Source organism: Rhizophagus irregularis, chromosome 16 (genome assembly GCF_026210795.1).
Source record: "Rhizophagus irregularis chromosome 16, complete sequence".
In the NCBI taxonomy this organism is placed as follows: Eukaryota; Fungi; Glomeromycota; class Glomeromycetes; order Glomerales; family Glomeraceae; genus Rhizophagus; species Rhizophagus irregularis.
In genome coordinates this window covers 65,702-75,173 of record NC_089444.1, presented here as the reverse complement: position 1 = coordinate 75,173, position 9,472 = coordinate 65,702, and the positions used below count along the sequence as shown (strand labels likewise).

The 9,472-nt window shown below is 27.9% G+C and overlaps 1 protein-coding gene across 1 annotated transcript; it reads left to right on the top strand.

The window, feature by feature from the left end:
* Nucleotides 1–2,021: 2,021 nt before the first annotated feature.
* Nucleotides 2,022–5,567, top strand: OCT59_007823 (uncharacterized protein; the record flags this gene model as incomplete). The annotated part of the gene is made up of 13 exons (XM_066142040.1): nucleotides 2,022–2,031; nucleotides 2,375–2,409; nucleotides 2,488–2,676; nucleotides 2,739–3,010; nucleotides 3,078–3,321; nucleotides 3,412–3,466; nucleotides 3,540–3,788; nucleotides 3,860–3,999; nucleotides 4,466–4,635; nucleotides 4,700–4,830; nucleotides 4,909–5,083; nucleotides 5,152–5,273; nucleotides 5,353–5,567. 13 exons carry the CDS (start codon nucleotides 2,022–2,024, stop codon nucleotides 5,565–5,567), a joined length of 2,007 nt encoding a protein of 668 aa, XP_065998953.1.
* Nucleotides 5,568–9,472: the final 3,905 nt, after the last annotated feature.

The following is a 9,472-nucleotide window of genomic DNA, read 5'->3' as shown; positions in this document are numbered from 1 at the left end:
GGAAGATATTGCAAATGCAAGCGAATTTGTGCGACAATCCGCAAGCAACAACAATAACATAATTAGTGGAAGGAATAATGTGATAGAGTATCAGAATTTGAATGAAAAGCAAAAAAAAGTTTTCGAGAGAATTGAAAAACATTACAACGATACCATTTCAGGGCAACATGTTGAGCTGTTAAGGATAATGATTATGGGAACCGCGGGAACCGGGAAATCATATCTCATAAAGGCAATACGAGAACGACTTTTCACATTGACAGGAAAAGACGCCAGTTCACCAGTGCTCATGATCGTACCAACAGGCGTAGCCTCGTTTAATATCAACGGAGCGACCATTCATTCAACACTTTCTATACCGATAAAGAACAATAAGGACGAGTTAAGCGGCATCTGTCTAAAAAAATTACAAGAAAGAGTACAAGATGTAAGGTACTTCATAATTGATGAAAAAAGCATGGTAGGACGAAGGATGCTAGGATTTATCGACATGAGGCTAAGAGAAGCATTTTCGGAAAACAAAAATGAACCTTTCGGCGGATGATTGGTAATCTTGTTTGGTGACTTTGGTCAACTTGCTCCAGTACTCAACATACCTATGTATGCAACTAACGCCAGATCGTCAAGCAACGTAATAGCAGTCTACAGACAATTCAAAGAAGTGTACGAACTGGATATTATTCTACGGCAATCGGGTAATGATTAATAGGAATTCAGAGATATCCTTTTAAGATTACGAGATGGGGAAAGCACGTTAAATGATTGGAATATTCTCACAAGCAGGTTCGAAGAGAATCTAAATGGAGCTGAACGCGACAGATTTCAGGATGCCGTGTTTATACATACAACATGGCCCGAAGTATATAAAGTCAACATCGAAATGCTCAGGAGATTGAATCGGCCAATAGCAAAAATCTGCGCAGTACATAGCGGTAGAAGAACAGCTAAACGCGCCAAATCAGACGTAGTAAAGGGACTTGAAGCAGAAATATTACTGGCAAAAGGCTGCCGTGTGATGCTAACTTCAAATATATGGACCGAAGCAGGAGTATATAGTATTTAGTTACGGTACTATATTATATGATAGGTAAGGTATGATTGATAAGATATAGGTACGATACAAAATTATGCTAATCATACTGATCATACTGATATACAATGGAAAATTTCAAACCTCTAGGTATTGTTAATCATATTTATCAAATAATACCTGTACTCTTAGCTCTTATTTGATTTGTGAAACATTTCTGCAGATTTAGTACCAAAAATGATCAGATTTATTAAATCTTGATAATGATTTTGCTGATTTAAACTTTTTCTTCTTCCTTCGTCCTTAATTTTTTCTCAACTTATTAACCTTATTATTTTTTATCATTTTTTCTTAATTTTTAATAAAATGTCTACACCATATGAATACAGTCCCCGGCGAAAAGAATGGCAGTGCGAGTATCATTTGTTATTTTGGATATGAGATCAGAATTATCCTATTTAAATTAAAACTTGTAAATGCCCAATAGATTTTTAGAATACTATTTTAAAAAGCAATAAAAAAAATGAAAATTTATTATTGTTTTTACACCTATTTTACCTTCTAAAAAACCAAGAAGTTATAAATTTAATAGAAATCGGAGCATAATAATTTGCTATGAATTTTTTTAAAATGCTCAAAATCCTACATAATAATAAATTCCAATTTTTTTTTAAAAAAAACCACTTACTTTTAACTGCCAAATATTATAATTGCATTTAGTTATATCACATTATCACAGAGAAATACTACTAATAATTTTTTGAATTTGGTATGAAAGTTTGAAATAAAAAGTTTAAACTTCATTTTCTTACCAACCAAAGCTTGTATTGAAACAAAATTTCAACTATTAGATTTCTTGCAATTACGAGATTTAAATAATGGTCTTTTATTATATTATTGAGCTTTTATATTGCTTTTAGAAATGATTATCTTTATACAACATAAAAATTCATAATACTCACTATTATACTTGAACTATCACATTACACAGATGCTACACAGTAATTTTGAGACCACCATTCGAACCACATAGTCAAGAGGAATCCAATGGTGGTAAATTTGTCTCAATCTGACCTCTGGATGGCGAGAAAGTTAAGAAAATATTAAAATATCATAACAAAATAACGCTGGTTAAGAGTGCGAATAGTATGCAATAATAAATTAAAGCATTTATTGACACCTGAAGATGATCATATCAAATGTTATTTAAATAATGAAATATATGTATTTTCTGTTCCTCTTTCAGAAAATAAAAAAATATTTCACATTTTACTATAGATTACATTCGTGATATCAAAAAAACTGACCGCCATTCTTTTCGCCGGGGTCTGTATATAAATTTAGATGAATTTGATGAGCCATTGAACTTTGATCCATTTGTAAGTTTAATTAATATTAAATTATTATTATATAAAAAAATTGTAATAGATGTAAATAATAAATACATTTTTATTTAGACAGCCGAAACCAACTTAAATGCAGAAGATGATACAGAATCTGAAATAGCAGTATTTACAAGGGATACTAAAATCAATGATGTAAGACACTCTCTAGTGCCCATTGAATATCCAGAAACATCAGAAGAAGGAGTTGCGTATATTTATCACATTGAAAACTGGGAGGATCCTAAGGCAGCATTTCGTGATGTAAGTAATTTTTAATATAAAGATGTTTTACCAAAAATTAACACTTTTTTTTAAAAAAATAGATCCAATACTCACTCTGTGATGGCAGCAGTGGTTCTCCTAACGTTGGATGTCCATTTTTTGGTAAAGATATGGATGATCTAGAAAATAAAAAATGGGTCCAGGTTAAAAAGGCAATAAAACATTGTGGAGGCATTAAAACTTGTCAATTAGCTGGTCCAAATATCTTGGAAGCATCACATACTAAGGTAGATCTTGAAACCAATCCATTTATCTGTGAAGATGGTTATAATAATACTCCAGAAAATAGGATTACAAGAGTACTTACTCGAACGTAAGTTATAATAGTCTCAAATTATAATTTTATAATGCATTTTTTAATAATCTTTACTTTCTTTTAGGGAATACTTAACAGCAATAAAAACCCGATGTCCTTATCCAAATAATAATTTTACTTGTGGTGGTAAAGCTAAAATTAAACACTACTATTTAGTTTATACTACAAATCAATGGAGTGAATTCATAGGATGTGATAAATGGAAACCAAATGAAAAAGGTCATATGTCTTTGCAAATTAAGGCTGGTGTAGATATTAATCTTTTAAAGTCACTTTTTGCAAATCAGGGAAAAATTTTAGATCAGGAAGTATGCATCTTCATTACTTTTTTATTAATATATAATAATTTATAACTTTACTAATTTATGAATTGTTTTTTATTTATTTAATTTATATAGGATGATACAAATTGCAATATGTTGTACCCTACAGGTTGTCATAAGAAATATTGTGGTAAATAAATTCCACTTTTTTTTTAATATAATTGTATTTATTAAAAAATTAATGACTTTTTTATTAAAATCAGTCCATCTTTTTCAGGGCTTAACTCAAAAACTTGAATTAAAACGACTTCCTTGTTCAGTTGAATTCAAGATGCTTACACCTTTAAATTTGCAAAGATTTTCTTTTGTAATCTTGATATCTAAAGGAATTCATACACATCCACCACCACCTTTATCTAAGACTTCTACTTGTATTAAATCAGAGTTGAGGAAACTAATTGAAAATTCTAAAGAACAACTTATAAATATAACTGCACAGCAGTTAGTGTCAGGTTAGTTTAACTTATTTTATTATGCTATATCATTATAAATTTTCTTATTATTAACTTTTTTTTTTAATAAGGTCATTTGCTTAAAAGTGTATTTGGAACAGAAATGGTAGCTGAAATCCATGCTTCTCTCAATAATATTGACAAGCTTCGATATTTAATTGCACGTGTTCATAATCAGCAACATCCACATGGTCAAGGGATTCTTGGAGTGGTATATGATTTTTATCAAAATACTAAAGAAATAAAGAATTATATCCAAAAAATTAGTAAGTAAAAATGTTATTAATATATTTATTATTTACTTTACACATAATATAAAATAATTTAATATATATTTTTAGGTTTTTTTAATGATGGTCATATAATGATTTTATGTATGACTAATGAACAAGCAGCAAAATGCATTGAATTTAAATATTTCGAAGTTGATCTTTCATTTAAACATGTTTATGGTGACATTAATGAATTAGAGTTTAATGCATATGAAGAAAAATCTAGGACTAGTAAGTTAACAATTTTAATTTTTCAATTTGATTTATTAATAATTCTTAATTAATTTAAATGCATTCTTTATAGTTATAACATTTTGTAGAATTTTTACTAATATTGCAACTAAAGAGGCATATCAAAGAATGTTTGAAGTCTTTTTTGAAATAGTTGAAAAATTATCTAATAAGCCTGCCCATTTTCGGCATATACATAGTGATGGTTGGGTTTGTGTTTTAGCTGATTTAGATCAAGCCCAAGCCCTTGGATTAGGAAAGGCTATGAAAAAAATGGATCCTACACGAAAAGCTAAAGAACATTTACAATATGTATTTAAATCATATCGTATCCATTATAAAAGGTAAGATTTTTATATTTTTTAAATTAATAATAAAACTTTTGCTAATAATTTTATAATTTTATAGAAATGTTGACCATTACCCTTATTGTGCAGATACAAAACATGATATGCTTGAAATTCTTAAAGCAAATTCTTCTGAAGAAATTAATCAAATATTTGGACAAATTAAAATGCGTAATGAAGATGGTATACAAAGTAAGTATATAATGTTTTGCTTTATTAGATTATCAATCGTATTAATTATATTAATTTATGTCAATTTATTTTTTTTAGATTGGCTAGAATATTATCAGAAACCATGGGTTCTGGGTTCATTAACATATCATTATTCCTTAATGTCATATGAAGATTGGCAGACAACACCATTTGATACTAATATTGCTGAAAGTGCTCATGCAATGATTAATCGAACAGGCAAATCATTGAAATTAAAAATTGCAATTCTAAGGTAATTTTTTACTATCTGCATAATTATATAATAAATAATTTGATACCTATTTTATTTTTTATATTTAGGGGATGGAAACATGATGAGTGCATCTATAAAAGAATAAAAATACATCAACAAACAGGCATTCCTATGTCTAGTAAAGATAAAAGTGACTTTGGTAAAAAAATGCAAGCTAATAAAAGATCAGGTAAAGTAATAAACTTTATGATTTGATTGCTACTATTTATGATGGGTATTATCATGTTTTAATGTTATAAAAAAAATAGTTAAAAAACTATCCAAAAGAACAACCAGTAAAGGAAAGCAACGCGCTTCAAAAAAGGCAAAGATTGATTATGATGATGACGACACTGAAATGGAAATTGAAGAGCGCAAGATCGCATTAGAAGAGAGGAAAATGCAACTCAAACAGAATGAAATTGATCTAAAATTAAAAGAGTTGCAGATTAAAAAGTTGGAAATGGAATTAAATAATAATTAATGAAATATGCTATTATTACTTTGCTAAAAATATTATTAATTTGCCAAAAATTTGTATAAGATTTAATATGTATAATATAATATGTAGAGCTTTTTTTAAAAAAAAATATTTCAAATTTCAATATGCTACAGTTGAAGAATAATAATTATTAAAATCAAAATAATTAATGTAACAATATATTGTAAAATAAATGTAAATAAAAATAATTAATACATAAATTAGCAATTGTTTATACAAATCGAAATCTTTTTTATTAATTTTTACATAGATTTTAATTTCATTTTTCCTTTTAGACTTTTCAACATGTTTATTTTTTGGCAAGATTTATTGTATTACTGCGGTTTACAATATTTACAATACAGGTACGATATTTGTATGGCAGTTTGTACCGTACCTGTAACTTTGGATGTATTAATATTATACAACCAAAGGTGTAAGTACAGTATGATGCACAAATGGATCTTCATACCGGTAAAAAATGATCATACCGTAACAGAGTCAATCGATGATACCGTAACTATTTAAATAATACCGCCGAAGCAGGGCTGGTAAACAGATCGATGGGAGTTGTAGAAGATATATTGTTCAAAGATCAGAGTCCACCAGCACTCCCTACTGCAGTGTTCATAAAATTTGAGAGATATGACGGACCAACTATAACTAGTCTGGAGGGTAAAGAAGTTGTTCCGATAGTACCTATCAAACGCAGCTGGGATGACAAAAATGGGCTGACGTGTTCCAGAACTCAGTTACCAATATGTCTCGCATGGTCAATAACTGCGCATAAAAGTCAAGGTCTGACATTGGATAAAGTTAATATCGATATTGGTGTCAAGGAGTTTGCGGCAGGGTTAACGTTCGTAGTGTTGTCACGAGTTCAGACTCTAAATGATTTATGTCTTAAACAGTTCAGTTTTGATAGGCTTCAGCGTATAAAAGAAGGTATAAGACTTCAAGAAAGGAAAAAGGAAGAGGAAAGGTTGCGTTTATTTATACAATAATTTATACAATAACACGAAAAAAATCAAAAGAATTTCTAACACAATAACACGAAAAAAAAACAAAACAAAAAATAATTTTTTATTTCAGTGTGCTTTATTTTGTATTGTTAGAATTATACAAATACGTTTATTTTTTAAAACAATAAATATAATAAAATAATCTATTTACAAAAAAATAAAATTAATAAAAAGTGGAACGAAAAACTGGTACAACTGATAAAATTTTTTTTTTCTAAATTCTATTTTTTGTTCGAAAGTATACAGGTTAAAAAGTGTACAGGTTAAAATAAGTAGATCAACACATGCTCAATTAACCGATCGTGTAATATAAGAACCAATAAGAACCAATTAAACGTCAACTCACAGATCAAGCAGGCGGACAACGGGATATATTGTACCACCGTGGCTAGAACATATATAGTCCTTCGCTACGCTCTGGACTAATTAACATATAAAAAAAAACGTTTTTAATGTAAAAACGTTTTATTAAAGAAAGTTTCAAAATTTTTTTTTCAAAACTTATCTTTGGGATTCGGTATCCATGCCAGAACCAATTTCCCTATAATTAAAATATAAAAAAAAATGTTTTTATTATAAAAACGTTTTATTAAAGAAAGTTTCAAAATTTTTTTTTTGAAACTTATCTTTGGGATTCGGTATCCACGCCAGAACTAATATCCCTACAAAAATATTAAAAAAATAAAACGTTTTTAGTTTAAAAACATTTTATTAAAGAAAGTTTCAAAATTTTTTTTTTGAAACTTATTTTTGGAACCAATTTCCTACAAAAATATTAAAAAAAAAAAATGTTTTTAGTTTAAAAACGTTTTATTAAAGAAAGTTCCGAAATTTTTTTTCAAAACTTAACTGGAACATCAGTATCCACGCTGAAACCGATTTCCTATATAAAAGTGTAAAAAAAAAACATTTTTTACGTTAAAAACGTTTTTTTTAAAAGAAAGTTTCGAAATTCTTTCAAAACTTACCTAGAATATCGGTATTCACGCTGGAACCGATTTCCTATATAAAAGTGTAAAAAGAAACGTTTTTTAATATTAAAAAATGTTTTTTTTAAAGAAAGTTTTGAAACTTTACCTGGAATATCGGTATCCATATCGGAGCTGATTTCCTGCAAAAAAAAAAACATTTTTTAACATTAAAAAACGTTTTTTTAAAGAATGTCTCAAAACTTTTTTGATTTAATAAAAAGTTATCGAATTCAATGTGTACATTTACCTGAAAAAATAAGGTGTAAGAAAGGGGAGGGAAAAGGACGAAAGAGAAGGAGAAAGGAAGCGAAAAGTTTAAAAAGTTAAAAAAAGTTTGTTTAAAAAGATCTGTAAAATGTCGATCTGGATCATCTGATCATTTCAGTCACTGATTTGTCAAATTATTGCCAACTAGTTACCATTTGGCAAATTTGGCAAAATCGGGTTGATTTATATGACCAATCGGCATAATTTTACTGAATAATCTTAAAGGAATCATTTTTTGTATAACAATCGGTATAAGTTAATTTTTCGCCAAAAGACTGAACAAGCTTTCATTTAACAATCAGTATCAGTCGATTTGTGATTGATTTTACCGATTTTTGCCATTGGTCAAAAAATGTGACGAATCACATGACCAATCGGCAAAAATTATGCCGAAAGCTCTTAATGGTCGAAAGTTTTGATTTTGACCAGTGATAAAGGCTATTAAAAAAATTATTTACTCAAGTATACCTAGATATTACTTGGGTCAAATATGGCAAAGTGCTAAACAGGTAAAAATGGGTAATACCTGTTAAAGAATCAGGAGAATCCAAAAATATATATATAGGGATCAGGTGGAGAAAAATTTTTTTACTATGAGCTGTACGCAGAGACTTTTTATATAAGTAGTACACATAATTGACAGATATTGAAATCCTGCAAAAATACGCAAATAAAATTTCAGACATTAAGTTATTAATTATTTTATAATGCTTCTATATTATTTATAAATTAAATACTAATGTGAAAAAATAGAATTTACCATTTTTTTAATAATATTTTTCTAAAATTTCACTTTTTAATACTTAGAAATTTTTTTCAATTTATACTAAATATTACAATGCGATTAGTACATACAGTAAATATATTATATATATAAGATTAGCCAAATTTAGGTCAAAAATACGCAAACTAATTTTTTACATATAAAAATTTTGATAAAAAATACACAATCTTGATGATCTAACTATAGATGAAAAATTCTAAAATTGTATGCAAATCAAAACTTTACTCTGTTAAATTCCACTATGATGGCGACACATCTGTGTACCTTACTCCTGTATATATATATTTTTGGGTCCTGAATCGGATAACCATTTTTTTTTGTTTAAGTACGAACTAAATACTGATATTCTGACGGGTTACAGCTCTACTGCTAGGTTGCTACCATAGTAACATATATTCTAAAAATCAGCCAGAAATTATGCTATAGTATCAGTAAATTTTTTAAGGCACAGATCCTTAGAGATTCTATAAATTGCTATAGAATCTTTATGGATCGGGTATTTTATGGATTCCTTAAAAAATCCCTTAACAAATCTTAAGGATCTTTAAAGATTCTGTAACTTATAGGATCTTTAAGGATTCTCAATAAAAAAAACTTTAAGAATTCTTTTATACTAAAAATTAATTTTATTTTTTCGTATAAAATGATCTACAAATATATATTTCAATAATATCATATGATTTGTTAATTTAAAAATAAAGTTTTTTTTTTTTCCCTTCACATGTGATTTCCCTTTCCTTTCCTTTTACACGTTCTTTCCTATATACTTTTCTTATTTTCTTTTCATAATTCATACTTTTTTTAAAAAAACTTTTTAACATTTTTTCTACTTTTTTTAGGTAAATATTTCTAATTTATTTTTTT